The sequence below is a fragment of the Trichechus manatus genome, unplaced genomic scaffold (genome assembly GCF_000243295.1).
Source record: "Trichechus manatus latirostris isolate Lorelei unplaced genomic scaffold, TriManLat1.0 scaffold00009, whole genome shotgun sequence".
Classification (NCBI taxonomy): Eukaryota; Metazoa; Chordata; class Mammalia; order Sirenia; family Trichechidae; genus Trichechus; species Trichechus manatus.
The window spans coordinates 4,389,240-4,406,136 of NW_004443945.1; the positions used below are offsets into that span (position 1 = coordinate 4,389,240).

Below are 16,897 nucleotides of genomic sequence, written 5' to 3' on the forward strand. Positions count from 1 at the left end.
TATATATATGCTCAGTTTAGAAAAATATGAATATTCTAAAGGAAAATAAATCCCGCATGATTCTACCTAATGATAAACAACTGAGATGTATAGGCAGAGGGGAGTGATCCTTTTAAAATGTATGTCAGAGCACATCACTCCTCTATCCAAGTTCTCCTGTAGCCTGTCTTCTCAGAGTAAAAGTCAGAGTCCTTGCAACAGACCTGCATTATCTGCCCCCCATCTTTGTCTCCTACTATGGCTGTGACCTGTGCTCCTTGAACGCACCAAGTGCTCTCCTGCTTCAAGGCCTTTCCACTTGTTCTTCCCCCTACCTGGAACCTCTTCTTCCTCGTATTCACATGGCTTGCTCCCTCACTTGCTTAAAAATTGAGAATATAGTCATTAAAATCTCTGATTTCAGACGAGGAATCCCCGTTGAGAAAGGCTGACATATTATGGATTTGCTTGTTTGTCTGTCTGTCTCCTTCCATTGGAATGCCAGCTCCATCTGGGCAGGGACTTTGTTCTGTTCACCGTGGCATCCACTGTGACTAGAACAAGGCCTGATGCACAGTAGGTGTTTGATTAATGTTTACCGAATGCATGAGTGTATGTGCGAGTGTATCACATATGTGTTGTGGAAATGAGGTGGAAAAGGCAATGTGGCTAGAAGCTGGTGGGGGGGGGGAGAGACTGAGTGTTCCTGGTGTGGAGGATAGTGAGGATGCTCTTGGCAGGAATGGAGGCTGCTGGTTGCAGGGAGGGTGGAAGTCTACTGTGTATCAGTCTCTACAGTCTCATCTCTTAACTGGTGGTAGTGTTGAGGTGGAAGGCAGTGATTTGGTGCTTTGGAGCTGAAATATAAAATTAATAGACCTAGATCTAGGCCTGGATCATGGAGGTTCTCGAACACCTGGCACAGGGGTTGACCCGGTTGTGGTAGGGTATAGGAAATGACTTTAAGTTTCGATCAGTCAGAGAATAACTGATGAAAGTGGTGCTTTGGGAAGATTGGCCTTGGAGGGACATGCAGGATGACTGTGCAGGGAGAGACCAAGGTGGTGAGGAAAGAGGTGAGCGGGATAGGGGTCGGCAGACATGGGGCAAAACAAACCCAAACCAAACCCGTTGCTGTCGAGTCAATCCTGACTCATAGCAACCCTATAGGACAGAGTAGAACTACCCCATAAGGTTTCCAAGGCTGTAAATCTTTACGGAAGCAGACTGCCACATCTTTCCCCCGAGGAGCGGCTTGTGGCTTGAACCAGCAACCTTTCAGTTAGCAGCCAAGCACTTTAACCACTGCGCCACCGGGACTTCTGCCATCATGGGACGGAACTGGTGAAATGAGTGAGACTTGGTAATGGCAAGATGCTCCCCACCTGCTGTGCAGCTCCCTATTTGGTAGAGTTTAAAGTGTTGTCAGTGGCTTCAGTTGATTTTTGGAAGCAGGTAGGGTGTCATTAGGAGATGAGGAAAGGAAGGGTCCTCCTCATGTTGTTGATGATGTTTATCAGGTTGATGGGTGTGGTAGAAAGCAGGTGGGTAATATCTTGCACTGGGCTGCATCCCACAGACCTAACTCCAGGCCTGTCTGTTCTTTCTGGTGAGCTGAAAACGGTGCCCTGTCCAGGTATAGCTGCCAGTTCTGTCGGGCCTGGATCTACACATACACCAGGATGGTATCTGAAATACATTTGTGTGATCACCTTCTTTCAACTCCATTTTCTGTCTCCATAGTTTTATCAGTTTCTCAGAACAAATTTTCTTTGACTCACAAACCCATTTGGGATGGATTAATTGACTGGAAATACTTATTTCTAAATGGTTATGTTTCATTAGGCTTCTAGCCTGCTTTCAAAAAGGTTTTTGCCAAGATGAGGTCAGCAGAGAAGTGATTTTATTATAATCAGCTTCTTCTTTCGGATGTTCTAGTAGAGCCATCTTTTGAGACTGGCATTTCTGATTTAGTCATTAATTCCTAGAATAAGTATTGGAGTGCCTGCTATGTGCCAGACACGCTTCTAAGCACTGGGAATATAGCAGGGAACAAAATAAACACAGATCTTACCTCACGGAACCATATTCTAGTGTGTGGTCTTGTAGACAGTGTTGTTGTTGTGTGTTGTTGAGTTGATTTCAACTCATAGTGACCCTATAGGACAGGGTAGAACTGCCCGATAGGGTTTCCTAGGCTGTAAATCTTTACAGAAGCAGATTGTCAGGTTTTTTCTCCTGCGGGGCTACCGGTGGGTTCAAACCTCCGACCTTTCTGTTAACAGCTGAGTGCTTAACCATTGTGCTACTGGGGCTCCTTTGATAGACAACAAGCAAGTAAAAATGTAAAGAATGAGAACTGTTGAAAAGTATTAGGGAGAAAAATAAAGCAGGGCTGAAGGGTAGGGAGATTTGGTGGGGAGGCGGATTTTTTGTTTTAAATAGAGAGGTCAGAGAAGTTGCACTGATAAGACACTTGAGCAGAGATCTGAAGGAGATGAGAGCCATCAGGGTAGAGAGAAGGGTACTAAAGCCCTGAGGTCAGAGTGAGCTTGAGGAACAGCCAGGAAGTCCGTGTGTTGAGCAGGAATGAGGGAGGAAGTCAGTGTGTCCCAGCAGGACTGAGGGAGGAGGTCAGTGTGTCTGAGCAGGATCGAGGGAGGAAGTTGGTGTGTCTGAGCAGGAGTGAGGGAAGGGAGTCCCTATGTCTGAGCAGGATTGAGGGAGGAAGTCAGTGTGTCTGAGCAGGACTGAGGGAGGGAAAGCAGCAGGTGAGGTCAGAGAGGTAAGGGAGAGGAGTTGATACAGATCTTCAACGCCTTGTAAGTCCTGGTTGGGACTCGAGCTTTAGCTCTGAATGGGATGGGAAGCTCTTGGCAACTGTGCAGAGGTGCGATGGGATCCACATTCATTCTGGAAGCGTTGCCCAGTCTCCTGGTGGTAGAAAGAGTGGGACTTTGAGTGACTCTTAGCTAAGAGTGGGTATCGAGTCTGAATCACCTGGGAGGCTTGGGCCTCCAGGACTCCAGGGTCAGCTGAAACACGGGTGTGACTTCCAAGGCTCACTTCATGCTGTTGTTCTCTAACTTTCCTGTGCACGAGCCTCCCCTGGGAACTGTTACAGCTTCAAGTTCCTGGGGCCCACTCCACACCTACTGAGTCAGAGTCTCAGGGTGGGATCCAGAAGTCTACATTTTTAACCATCTTTTTGGGTGAATTTTGAGGCCATTGGGCCCTGGATCACACCTTGGCCCAAGATAGTGGTTCTCAAGCCTAGACTACATCAGTCACCTGGGACATTTTTAAAAAATGTATGGGCCTCACTCCTAGAGATTCTGATTTAATTGGTCTGAGATGGGGCTGGCATCAGTGTTTTTTAAAAGCTCCCCAGGTGTTTCTAATATGCACCTAGGGTTGAGAATCACTGGTCTGATGGTTAAATATGCCTTATACCTGGTATTTGATTGAGAGATTTGAATTGGGTAACTGTAAGAAGGGGACTTCAGCCCCTCTGATGAGAAGGCTGAGGCAGTGCCTGTGTGACCTTGCCAGGAATAACAATAGTAATCTTTCAGAGCAATAACAATTCTTCTCAGTTTTTATACTTTGTCTCATTTGATCACTTCACCCCTCTGGGTCTCAGTTTCCTTGGTTGTAGAGTAAGTAGGTTATACTGAATGATTTTCCAGAGTTTCTTCAGCTCTAACATTTCTTAATCTTGCTGGTGTAGAAGAACCTATAATTTAGAACAGTGTTTTCTATCTTGGTCTTACAACATCCTAAGGTGTGTCATAATTATGGCAAGGGTATGGTAAATGTCTCAATATCAAACTGAAGGAAAATTTGTGCCGTATACAGTAGCACCTCGGGAAGACGAGAGTGTTGTGAAATGTGGAATCTGACCTCCTGGTTCAGAGTTCCTGAGTGGAAGGGCAGCTTGGTCTTTGGAGGCAGCGCTAGTCCTGGCTCTGCTACTCACTGGTAAATTCCCTGTGAAGTAGGAACTGTGTTTTATAAACTGTAAAGCTCGTGTAAATACAAGCATGAGTACAGGGGTGGATTATCTAACAAGCGAGCACTGTGCTTATTGTAGTGAACAATTTCACATGGGTTTGATGTGGTGAAACCCGTGTGAAATTGTTCACTACAGATTAGTAAGTAAGCATAAGTAGGCCCGTGCTTACCTTGCTAACTGGGTCATCTGCCCCTGTCAGGGATTGTAAATTTGAAAAGAGACTTTCATTCTGTGGAAAGGTGCTGCAGGGTTGGGAGAGAGACAGATGCTAGCCATACCTAGAAGCAGACTCTTTGATATGGTGAAAAAATGATATTGTTCAATACAGATGATCTGGTAAGCAACGTAAGCACCGTGCTTGCCTTGTCTATTGGATAATCCACCCCTGCATAAGTATGTGGATCGGGTGACCTGGGAGAAGCAGTCAGCATCTGACAGTGAACCTGATGGTCAAGTTTCTCAGCCCCTCTCTGCTGCCAAACTGTTGCTGCACATGGGAGACTGTCTGCATAGCTGGATAGAACCCAGTGGCTGGATGAACCAAGGTTAACCTAGAATAAATAACCAGGTACACATACTGAAGTGCCTCAGAACTTATTTACTGTTGGACATCAGACCTCTGCCCTCCCTTCCCCACCCCCTAGCCTCTGACTTTTGTCCTCACTTGGACGGCACAGTGTCTGCTTTTTAGTTTGTTTTGAAATATGAAGGTCCAAAATGAGAAAAGGAAAAACTTCAGGAAAAAAACAGTTTTCTCTATTTCCCTTCTGTAGAATTGGGATAATGGGTCATGGAAATGGGATGGAAAGGGCAGTGTGGCTAGAAGCTGGGGGTGGGGAGCCTTCCCTTTCCTTCTAAATTTTTACATTAAATACAGTCTGTGTTTCTGTTTAGAATCCTAATTAAATGCCGGTCTGTCAGAGTTAAGACCAAAATGAAGTAAAGTGAGGAGATGGAGGATTAGCATGAGAATGGACAGAATTAGAAATTCAGGGGATAAGCCTTTTTATTCTAGCATTTGTAGGTACATGTACCTGATGGACTATTAATCAGTATTTTTCAGTCTTGGCCAGTTAAATCTGAATCACCAGGGGTTGTGGCCAAGCACTGGTAGTTTCCAAAGTTCCCAAGGTAATTCTAATGATCAGCTACAGTTGAGAACCACCTAATTTTAAAGGTGGGTTCTGCCAGCTTTTCCCATTTCTTCTGTGATTCTTATCACCTGCTCAGTGCTTGCCCCTTCCCTGCCTTTCCTCAGCCTACGGCTTTCGCCCAGGTTGCCTACCTCTGCCTCCTGTATATATTCCCACTCCCTGACCCTGTGCTTCCTCAGCTTCAGCAGGCCCCTTGAGCGCTGGAGGATGAGCTGTGTGGGGTGGTGAGTGGGCTTCGCTTATCTTGACCCTCTCTCTACTGCGCATGCTTCCAACCGGCCTGATATTTAGGGATTTGGCAGTCTGCTGGGACAGTCCGAAACATTTTGAGGTAAAGCTTGTTGGCCACTGCAGTTCGTGGCATAGTACTTAACACATACATTTGCTATGTGCCAGGCAGTGTTGTAAGAGCCTTACAAATATTTACTTATTCACTCTTTATAACAGCCCCTTTTACATATGGGGAAACTGAGACACAAAGAGAAGAAACTTACCCTGGGTCACATGGCTAGTAAGTAGTAGAAGTGGGATTTGAACCCAAGTAGTCTGTGCTCTGAACCACCACACTAGGATAGGGGATGGGTTGAAGGTCTGGGGCTGGGAGAGTTTTGTCTTCGGCTGCAGTTGAGGTCTGCTGTGAATTCATGTTTAGAGATTTTTCTGAGGGTCTGACCTGTGCTTGGATTATTGTTTCTTAACTATCTTTCCTTAATTTAACACTTACCTTCAGACCTGCTTAAAGAATCTTTTTCTTTCCTCAGGTGGTGTTTGGAAGGTAGACCATGTGCCTGGATAGAAGTTTCTCCTTTCTCCGCAGCTCTACACCTGCAGCGATGCTCACCACATTCTTGTTTTGAGAACCTCACTAAGGTAAGGTATCTAGCCTGACCTGAGCTGGCCTTGAAGACCCGAGAATTTGGGCACAAGTGATTCTTTCTTTACTTATTCAATTACATATTTAATTGGACCTACTGGGTCCACTGGCTAAGGGCCCGGCCCCTAGTGTGTTGAAGTGTACACATGTGTAGAAAATATGACAGACCTCCATGTATTTCTCACCCAGCTTCACCGGTTACCAATTCATGGCCAACCGTGTTTCATTTACATACCCCTCCCTGCATTCTTCTTCATGCCCTGGGTTGTCTTGAGGCAGATCCCAGACATCACATCATTGTATCTGTAAACATTTCACTGTCTTAAAAAGATGAGGACTCTTAATTTCCCATTTTGTCTGGCATTATTTTCTAGCATTTCCTTAGGTCACCAGGGACATATACAGAGGGCACACATGGACACCTGGATGTTGGATCCATTGCTGTGCTGGGTTACTGGTGAGAGGCTACCTTGGCTCTTCCTCTGCTTTCCTGCAGAAGGCTGACTGCCTTTAGGTCAGCAATGGTGCAAGAGCCCTCCCAGAATTCTGGTGAGAGGAGAGAGAGAGAAGAGAAGAGGGAGGAAGAGTGAGAACAAGAGAGGGAGGAAGTAAGGGAGATGGAGAAGGGAATAGGGAGAGAGGGATTAGAAGGAGAAGAGTTTGTGTGGGGGGAGGGTGAGAAAGAGGAGAAGGGAAGTGAGAGTGCAGAGTGCCTGGGAGAGAAACTCTGCTTGCCCCTTGACTTACCAGCTCCTAACCTATTGCTGTAGAGTCGATTCAGACTCATCGTGACCCTCTAGGACAGGGTGGAATTGCCCCGTAGGGTTTCCAAGGCTATAATCTTTATGGAAGCAGACGGCCACATCTTTCTCTCATGGAGTGGCTGGTAGGTTTGAACTGCTGACCTTTTGGTTAGCATCTGAGTGCTTTAACCACTGAGTCATCAGGATTCCTTCCCAGCTCTTAAACTCCTCTGAAAAGGAGCCCTGGTTGTACAATGGTTAAGCATTCAGCTGCTAACTGAAAGGTCAGCAGTTCTAACCCACTAGTGGCTCCGCAGGAGAAAAGACCTGGTGATCTAACTCCTCTGATGATCTAAGGGAACCACAGGGCACTAATAGCATGCTCCTTGTGTCCCCCACACGTTTCAGTAGTTTGCCTGTGGTAGGTGAGACTGGTGGTGCCCTCAGAGCCACTAAATAAATGCATGGAGAGAGTGGCCCTGTCTCTTTTCTGGGGCCCTTTGCTCAGGGAGTGGAGGCTTGGTTCTCAGAAGGACTGAGGCTGCTGGCTTCTTGCTTAAATTTGGGAGTCTCCATCACCATGAGATGACACTTTTACAAAGTTCAGTGGGAGCGGCTCCTCCAGGATGTGTGTGAATAAGAAGCCCTGTCTCCCTTTTTTCTCAAGTGTCTACGACTTGTTCCCCTCTAACAATGTGTAGTGCTGTTAGTGCTGACATCTGCTTGCAAATGTTGAAAGTTAAAGGGGGTATAGGTTACAAAGTATCAGTTTGTATCTAAGTTCTCAGCTCTCTTTAAAGTTTGTTGCCTATACCTAGTTTCCATTTCCAACTCCCTCCAGTTCTATCCTCTTTTCTTTTTAACATTACAGCCTTATTGAGATGTAATTCACATGGCGTACTATCCACCTATTTAAAGTGTAAATTCAGTGGTTTTTTTTTTTTTTTTTTGGTATATTTGCAGAGTTGTATTCCCTTTTTTTAAGGCTCAAAACTACACTGTGCCCTCTCTTCCCCCATGGTTCTCAGAGCTAGCCTTCCCTCTCCGCTAGTGTCATGCTGATCCCATCCTCAAGACAGGTGACCTTATCATGGGGACATTGACCAGTAGGCATTTTCCACTGCTAAAATATTTAACTTAGCACCTGCAGGAACACAGGATTCATAGACAAGTGCCACTTCAGGTAGACTTCTTTCTGCTGGTGAGGTCTCATCACCACTCAAGATCTCTCTATTTATAATAAAAATTTTAAAGCCCCCCCCCCCCCCAAAAAAAAAAAAAAAAAAACTGCAGATTTGCCAGTTGCCTGACTGGTAATAAACCTGCTTGGGAATCTGTGACTGTCCTTGAACAATGTTAGTTCTGGACAGATGAGCTTGTCAACTTGTTTCACCTTTTTTTCTCTTTTTTTGAACATTTTATGTGGTTTGGGTGAAAGTTAACGGAACAAATTAGTTTCCTGTTCAACAATTTATACAGATTTTGTTTTGTGACATTAGTTGCAATCCCCTCAATGTGACAGCACTCTACCCCCTTCCTCCCTGAGTTCCCTGTTTCCATTCATCCATCTTTCCTGTCCCTTCCTGCCTTCTGAACTTTGTTTTTGGGCAAATGCTGCCCTTTTGGTCTGGTCTGGTTGATTATTCTGAGAAGTACATTCCTCACAGGTGTTATTGTTCACTTTATAGGCCTGTCTATTGTTTGGCTGAAAGGTGATCTCTGGGAGTGGGTTCACTTCCAAGTTTGAAGGGTGTCTAAGGGCCATAGTCGCTATCAGACTAGTAAGTCTGGTCTTCCTTATGAATTTGAATTTTGTTCTACATTTTTCCCCCTCTGTCCAGGACCTTCTACTGTGATCACGATCAGACCAGTCAGTATTAGTAGCCAGGCACCATCTAGTTCTTCTGGTCTCAGGCTAGTGGAGGCTGTGGTTTATGTAGTCCATTAGCCCTTTGGACTAATTGTTTCCTTGAGACTTTGATTTTCTTCACCCTTCTTTGCTCTAGATAGGAAGAGCCCAATAGTTGTATTCTTAGATGGCCGCTTACAAGCTTTTAAGACCTCAGCCACTGCTCACCAAAATGGGATGTAGAATATCGTCTTTATGGATTATGTTATGCCAATTGACCTTGATGTCCCCTGAAACTATGGTCCTATACCCTCAAGCCCAGTGACTCTGTCCCTTGAGGTGTTTGGTTATGGCTAGTTTTCATAACTATGTCCTCTGTGTGCTCTGTTATACACATGAATATATTTGCAGCACATACAAATGCCTATGTAGGAATATCCTCTGCCAAACCTATATATGCTCATGGGGGGTATTCCCATACGCCATTCTACTCCTGTTCAGCTTACGTATTTGTATCCACTTGTAATTTATTGTTTATTACTGTTTGTGTATGTAATAGTATTTACCGTTGTTGCCTTTTACTCTTGCTTTCCTCCCAGTGTCTTCCTTTGCCTTGGCCATGTTATGCTGACTTCCCCCATATTGTGTTGTCTTTCCCTTCCCCAAGTTAATACATCTCTACTATCTAGTTAGTGATTACCCCTCCCTCCTCCTCACATCCCTGGTAACTATCAAAGAATGTTTCTTTCTGTGTGTAAACTTTTTTTTTTTGACTTTTGATAATAGTGGTCTCATAGAATATTTGTCCTTTTGTGATTGACTTATTTCACTCAGCATAATGTCCTCCAGGTTCATCCATGTTGTGAGATGTTTCGCGGATTCATTGTTATTTAACATTGCGTAGTATTCCATTGTGTGTATGTACCGCAGTTTATCCATTCATCCATTGATGGGCACTGAGGTTATTTCCATCTTTTTGCTGTTGTGAATAATGGTGCAGTGAACGTAGGTATGCATATATCTATTCATGTGGTGGCTCTTATTTGTCTAGGATATATACCTAGTAGTGAGATGGTTGAATCATTTAATATTTCTGCTTCTAACATCTTCCACCTTTCTAATGGTGGATTACCTTCAATAAATGGACTAGAGCTTATAAACAGACAATAAGGAAATAAACAATTATATGTCAGGTAGTGATAAGTGCTATGAAGAAAAACAAAGCAGAGTAAAGGGATAGAGACTGATGGTGGGGGTGGGGACTGGTATCTTATATGGGATGGATGTGGAAAGCCCCTGACAAAGACACATTTGAGTAAAGGCCTGAAGGAAGTGAGGGAGTGAGCCACACAGAGACCTGGGGGAAGAACATTCCAGGCAGAGGGAATCGTAAATGCAGAGACTCTGAGGAGGGCTCATGCCCAGCATACTTGTGGGGCAGTAAGGAGGCCTGTGTGTGCCTGGAGCAGACTGAGTGACAGAGAGGGTGGAGTGAACAGAGGGCAGTTAGATCATCTGGACCTTGTAAGCTGTGGGCAAGACTAGATTTTACTCTGTGTGAGATGGGATGCCATTGGAGGGTTTTGAGGAGTGACATGATCTGATTTATGTTTTAAAAGGAGCATTCTGGCTGCTGTGTTGAGAAAAATGCTAGAGGCAAGGGTGGAAGCAAGGAAACCAGTTAGCAGGCTTTTGCCTTTTGCAGGAATCCATGAGATGAATGATGCTTGGAGGTAGTGAGATATGATTGGATTTGGATATATTCTGAAGGTAGCGTTGACAGGATTGGCTTATAGGTTGGATGAAGGGTGAAAAGGAAAGAGTCTCAGTTGTCTAGTACTACTATAACAGAAATACCACAAGTAGGTGGCTTTAAATAATAAAAATTTATTTTCTCAGTGTTTAGGAGGCTAGAAGTCTGAATTCAGGGGATAGTTCTAGAGAGAGGTCCTTCCTTTCCTATTTCAGCTTCCAGTAGCTGCTAGCAACCCTTGGTTTTCCTGGGCTTGTATATGCATCTCTCTCGGTAGTCTCTCTTCCTCATCCCCTGTGTGTGTCTCTGTGTCTATTTTTCCTCTTTTTATAGCTCTGAACTGGTTAGGCTTAGGACCCATCCTATTCTGGTACGACCTTATTAACATAACAAAAGAAAACTACTATTTCCAAAAGAAAACCACTATTTCCAAACAGGGTCATATTTACAGGCATTGTTGTTAGTTGCCGTTGAGTTGATTCTGACTCATGGCAATCTATGTGTGCAGAGTAGAACTGCTCCATAGGGTTTTCAAGGCTTTGATTTTTTGGAAGCAGATTGTCAGATCTGTCTTCAAGATGCCTCTGGGTGGGCTTGAACTGCTGATCTTTTGGTTAGTAGTCCAGTGCTTAACCATTTGCATCACACAGGGACTCCTATTTACAGGTATAGGGGTTAAAATTTCAACACATTTTTGGGGAACATAATTCAATCCATAGTAGAAAGATAAGACTCTGGATGACTCTTTAAGATTTTTGGCGTAAGCAACCGGAAGGATAGAATTGTCATTGACTGAAATGAAGGAGACTGGAGGAAGAAATCAGGAGTTAGATTTTGGATATGTTAAGTTTGAGATGCCCTATTCAACATCCAAGGCGCCCTGGTTGCACAATGGTTTTAAGCGCTTGGCTGCTAAACAAAAGGTTGATAGTTCGAACCCAACAGCAGCTCCTCAGGAGAAAAGACCTGGCAATCTGCTCCTGTAAAAATTTACAGTCTAGGAGATCCATGGGAGAGTTCTACTGTGTCATATAGGGTCACTATGAGTTGGAATCAACTTGTCAACACACCACAACAACGTTCAACATCCAAGCTGAGATACAAGCCTAGATTTGAGGGGATACCAATTAATTAATAATTTTGTGAGTACTTGTTCAGAGGCTTATATAAATAATAGGAAAGGAAATATGCATACTGAAATAACTATAGTTGTTGTTAGGTGCTGTTGAGTTGGTTCTGACTCATAGCAACCCTATGTACAATAGAATGAAACTTTGCCGGGTCCTGCGCCATCCTCACAATCGTTGTTATGCTTGAGCCCATTGTTGCAGCCGCTGTGTCAATCCATCTCGCTGAAAGTCTTCCTCTTTTTTGCTGACCCTCTACTTTACCAAGCATGATGTCTTCCTCCAGGGACTGATCCCTCCTGATAACATGTCCAAAGTACCTGAGACAAAGTCTCACCATCCTTGCTTCTAAGCAGCATTCTGGTTGCACTTCTTCCAAGACAGATTTGTTCGTTCTTTTGGCAGTCCATGGTATATTCAATATTCTTTGCCAACACCACAATTCAAAGCCGTCAACTCTTCGATCTTCCTTACTGATTGTCCAGATTTTGCATGCACATGAGGCGATTGAAAACACTATGGCTTGGGTCAGGCGCACCTTGGTCTTCAAGGTGATGTCTTTGCTCTTTAACACCTTAAAGAGGTCTTTTGCAGCAGATTTGCAGTGCGTCATTTGATTTCTTGACTGCTGCTTCCACGGGTGTTGATTGTGGATCCAAGTAAAATGAAATTCTTGACAACTTCAATCTTTTCTCTGTTTATTGGTCCAGTAAAGGTAGAAAATTATGCCATGCTAAGGAATAAGTAAAGCAAAAGGGAGCACAGTGGGGAGTGAGGTTACTTCTGATGAGTGGTCGGAGAAAGCACGTCTCCCTTTCTTGCCTCTAGGAATCCTGTGCTCTTGGTGAGCCTTCGGTGGTGTCCATGAATGTGTGGCTGCCATGTCTTCAGTGGGTTCTGTGATGGTACTCTGGAGTAGGGTCTGGGCCTTCAGCTTTGTGTCCTCAGTGCCAGGTATAATTCTTGGCATTTGGTAAATGTTTGATGGATGAATTCTTGTTTCTGAGCCCCAATAAAAAATGAAGAGGTTGGACTAGACCAGAACACTAGACCCAGCCGGGAAGCTTTAAAATACAGTCACGCACCGCATAACATTCGTTCGGAGCAATGACCTATGGTGTATAGGTCCGTGGTTCAGTGCGTGCCCTCAGGAGGATGCCTACCCACCCCTCCTGGTGCTCAACAGCTTTGGTGCCCACAGCATACATATGAAGCTCATGGCCATTATGTTCCAGAACCTGTTCCCCCTCCATCAACATGCACAAGGTAAACCTGAACACCATCAAGTGCTGCCTTCTCCTCATTTGACTCCCAGGAGCTGGATTCCCACCATTATAACATCAAAGCCATTCCTGTGGGAGCAAGTTGCGGATGAAGAAGCTTCTCCAGAAGAAGTTCCCCAATATGAGCCATCCGCAGGGTATCAGTGAGCTGTTGGCCACGGGTGTGGGGCTGTCAGAGAGCTAGGGGGAGCCTGACAGTGAGCACAACATTAAGGAGCTGCCCAGACAGTGGGTCCAGCAGAGCTCTCTGTGGCTCACTGAGATCAGTCCTTGGATGATGCTGCAGCTCATCAAGATCCAGGAGGGTGTCGGGGTGTCTACAGTTTTGTGTACAAGACGGAGGAGAAGCTGCAGGCCATCCTGGTGGCCAAGGAGGAGAGGCTGCATTTTAAGGCCCAGAGGTAGGACCAGCAGGCTCATAACGTGCAGCCCAAGTGAAAGCAGCAAGAGGCCCACAGGAAGAAGAGCCTGGTGGGCATGAAGAGGGCACGGACATAGGTGAATGGGGACAGGGATGCCGAGGGGGCCGGTGACCTGAGGAGGAGGAAGATGAAGCTGAGTATTTCTACCAGGTGGTGGGCGAGAAGCCTGATGAGGACATGTTCCCTGGGCTGACCAAGAGGAGACAGCCCACTGGGCCTCCACGCAAGAAGCAGCAGGAAAGGATTGGAGGCCTGGAGGCCAGGAGCCCGGGCCAAGCTGGGGCCCAGAGGGGCTGCCTGGAGCCGTGTGCAGGGTTGGGTGTGGCCGCCTAAGAGAGCAGCTGGAGCCTGAGCCCCAGCAAGGCGGAAGGAATGGCCTAGATTGGGGGCTGAGAGACCCTACCCTGGGGCTCCAGCCAGCCAGGCTCCAGGTGCAACCTTCTGTTTCCTTTTATAAAGGAGCTCTTTCCCTAACTCTACCCCCACCCCCACCCCCACAATAAATGACTGATGGTCCCAAAATGAGGGGGGAAAAGAAACCGAACTCTCCCTTCCTTTCTCCGGGGGGGTGCCCACAGTCCAGCTTGACAGTCTGCCCCACAGCTCCCTGCCCTTGGGAACGGATACTCCTGCTGCTGGGGGGAGTGGATGAGGGCGCTCGGCAGGCATCGCGGGATCAGCTCTGGAGGGGATGCTAGGTCCCAGTTTGCTGAGACTGCCCGCCTGCTGCCTAGGACACTGGGCGGGACCCACCAAGTACTCACCTGAGGCATCCTCAGCAGGAGATGCCCAGGTCATGTGTGGCACAGCAGTCCCGGGCCTGTGGGCCCAGATGTTTGCACAACGTCCCAATCAGAATGTATCGTGAATGTTAAGTGACACATAACTGTAAATGCAGGTGCCAGGGCCCCACCCCAGACCGACTGAATCACAAGTTCTATGGTGGAGCTTGGAAATCTGGATTTTAAAGTTATTTCTCATGTTATTCTTTTGCAGTTAGCCCAGCAACAGAACGGCACTTGGAAGCTACTGGACCAGATAATTTCTGAGGTCCCTTTCAGCTCTAACATTCTGTGAGTCTGGCTAGAATACTTGAGAATTTTGGTCGGGGTGGGAAGAGCATGGAGGAGGAGAGCAGAAGCTGCCTCTGGGTGAAGGACACCTCGGGCAGTGCAGGCAGGAGGGCAAGTGTATCAGCCAGGGGTTTGCAGAGTGGGGAGGAATGGTTCTGGGTGGGTAGGAGCAGTTCACTTGCCACTGAACCAGGTGTGTTAGTCCCTGGAAATAGCGATGAAAGACATAACCCCGACTTTGGAGAGGCTCACAGTTTGATAGGGGAGACTAATGAGAAAACTCATGATTCCAGCCCACTGTGGGGAGTGCTGCCATAGAGGTGGGGGGTAGTCCCCAGTGTGAGGAGAAAATGGAAGAAGAGGAGAAGGAGGAGGGTCATGGACTGGTGCAGCAGTGCTCAGAGAAGGCATCCAGAAGGGGGCCCTGGGCCTGAGCTTGGGGGATAAGGAAGATTTCTCAGGCAGATCCGTGTTTGGGGCCAGGGTGGGGTTGGGGTGCCAGGTATTATTCTCTAGTCACAGGGGAGTGGCTTGGACCCTGACCCAGAGGCATGAAAGTTTGAGAGACCTCCAAATGTGGTTAGAATGGGAGGTATCTTGGGGAAGTGGCTGGAGAGGTATGCAGAGACCAGATCAGAGTGGATCTGCCATGCTAGGCCTGAGTTTGACCTCTCTCCTGGAGGTGATCAGATATGTGTTTTATAGCAATCATTCTGGCAAAGATTGGAGGAGTTAAGACTATTAGAGGAAAGGACAGGTGAAAAAAATTGTTTTGCCTGGGGCCACTGAGGAGCTGTATCCTTGAATGTTGATGAAAATCTCTTTGGGCTGTTCCTTGCTAATAGTTGGAATGCCAGGTGCCTCATGAAATGAAATATTGGCCACTGACCTACTCAGAACGTATGTTTTAGGGTCCCTTAGACCTGTTAGCCGGCCTCAGAGGTGAATTTAGATGGGTAGTGATATGCATATGGTAGGGAGTCTCTGTATCCACCTTAAGAGTTAAGCTTTATGTAGAGATCCATTAGTTGTAGATTAATTTGCCCAGCTGCCGCAGCCTAGCCTATTCAAGGATCTTTAGAGTTAGTTTAATTTTACGTATTAAACCAAGGCCCGCCTAACGTCTTCACTCAGGTAATTAGTGACAGCATAGAGGTGGAAGCCACTTCTCGTGGTTCACAGTTCCTTATGCTCTTAGCTCTACCATTCCCACTCTGGGCCTTCATTCTGGGGCTCTTTTTTCAGTTTCCTTTGATCCAGCTGAAGTTTCACTGAGCTGCCTTCACCACCACCCATGAAATCAATGTCTCTGTCTAATCCTAGTTACTGCCAGAGTCCAGGCAGGAGCTTCTGTCGATCTGGGAACAGCAGCCTGCTCTCAAGCTTCCTTGTTCCTTCTTTCTCTCCGCTTGTCTAGCTTCCATTCCTATTACAAAAAATTCCCCTACCTGGCAACTCAGACAGTACTTTCTTCTGTTCTCAGCTTCTGCTGAGTAACCTGTCTCTCTCTTGCTCTTTTTTTCTTTTTGGTATCACACAGCTTGAGTTATTCTTTGCTCTTTTGTCCCCGGCATGCTCCTTCTTCTGAAATAGACAGCTGAGGTAACTCACAGTTACCCATTTTAAAACTTTTAACCATTATAAGTAATAATTTTATAGAGATTATATCAATACATAAGCCATATTCAGTTATATGGGGAACAGGGTAAAGAGTTACCCTACAGATTTGTTGTAAAAAATTCATCCATCCATCCTTCCAGCCTTCAGCCAACAATGGCAGTTTTGTTGTCTCACAGTCCGGTGTTCTTTAAATCATGCTGTCTTTCACTTTTATAAATCTGTAATGTGTTATTTGCTTCCTTGTCTTATTAAACATAATATACTGAATAGAAATCAGATTTTTCTTGATGCTTTTGGAACACCTCTGCCCCCTTTGATGTCCTATTACTGAATTTTTATTAATCTCCTGTTACTGAGGAGTCCCTGAGTAGGGCAAACGGCTAATGCGCTCGGCTGTTAACAGAAAAGTTGAAGTTTGAGGCCACCCAGAGACACCTCGGTAGAAAGGCCTGGCGGTCTCCTTCTAAAAAATCAGCCATTGAAAGCCCTGTGGCACACAGTTCTATTCTGAACACACACGGGGTTGCCATGAGTTGGAATCGATTTGACGGTAACTGGTTTTGTGTTTTTACTGTTAACTGAACTTCGTGTTGCTAAGAAAAACATGACCAAGTTTAATGTTATCTGAAATTTGATATCTTCAATATGCTGAGGGAAAGTTAATGGGTTTAGTGAGTATTCCTTGTTCCTAGTTCCTCAGAGCCCTTTTTTACTTCTAGATATGAATAAGTCTATTAGTATATTATGTTAGTATATTAATGCCTGTAACAACTTCCATACATTTTCTGACTAATGAATAAAGTAACCTTTTATTTGGTTACCTCTTTTATTTCAAACTTTGAAATACTGCCCTACCCTCTGTAGTACTTTGAGATTTGATGAACATGTCTATACTCCAGTTTATGCTTCCTTTTTTCCCCTAAATCTTCCTCCTCCAGAATGAAATAGAGTTGTAATTTTTTTAGGCTTTCATTAGGGAGCTCTGCCATCTACTGTATAACTTTG

General features: G+C 45.5%; 1 protein-coding gene and 1 pseudogene across 4 annotated transcripts in view; both read left to right on the forward strand.

Annotated features, from left to right (window-relative positions):
• Nucleotides 1-1,016: 1,016 nt before the first annotated feature.
• On the forward strand, nt 1,017-13,551 carry LOC101354558 (suppressor of SWI4 1 homolog pseudogene; annotated as a pseudogene).
• ZNF592 (zinc finger protein 592) overlaps nt 5,284-16,897 on the forward strand; it is a 39,242-nt gene continuing 27,628 nt past the window's right edge. For 2 of the 4 annotated variants that reach the window (XM_023725967.1, XM_023725968.1), the window contains exons 1-2: nt 5,284-6,018; nt 14,196-14,272. Coding sequence is in view for 1 of the 4 variants with exons in the window: in XM_023725966.1 (XP_023581734.1) it covers nt 14,139-14,272 (134 nt within the window). In the remaining 3 variants the exon portion in view is untranslated. Of the gene's footprint in view, nt 6,019-13,933; nt 14,273-16,897 lie in introns of those variants that run through there. The other 2 variants (XM_023725969.1, XM_023725966.1) reach the window with 2 other exon arrangements.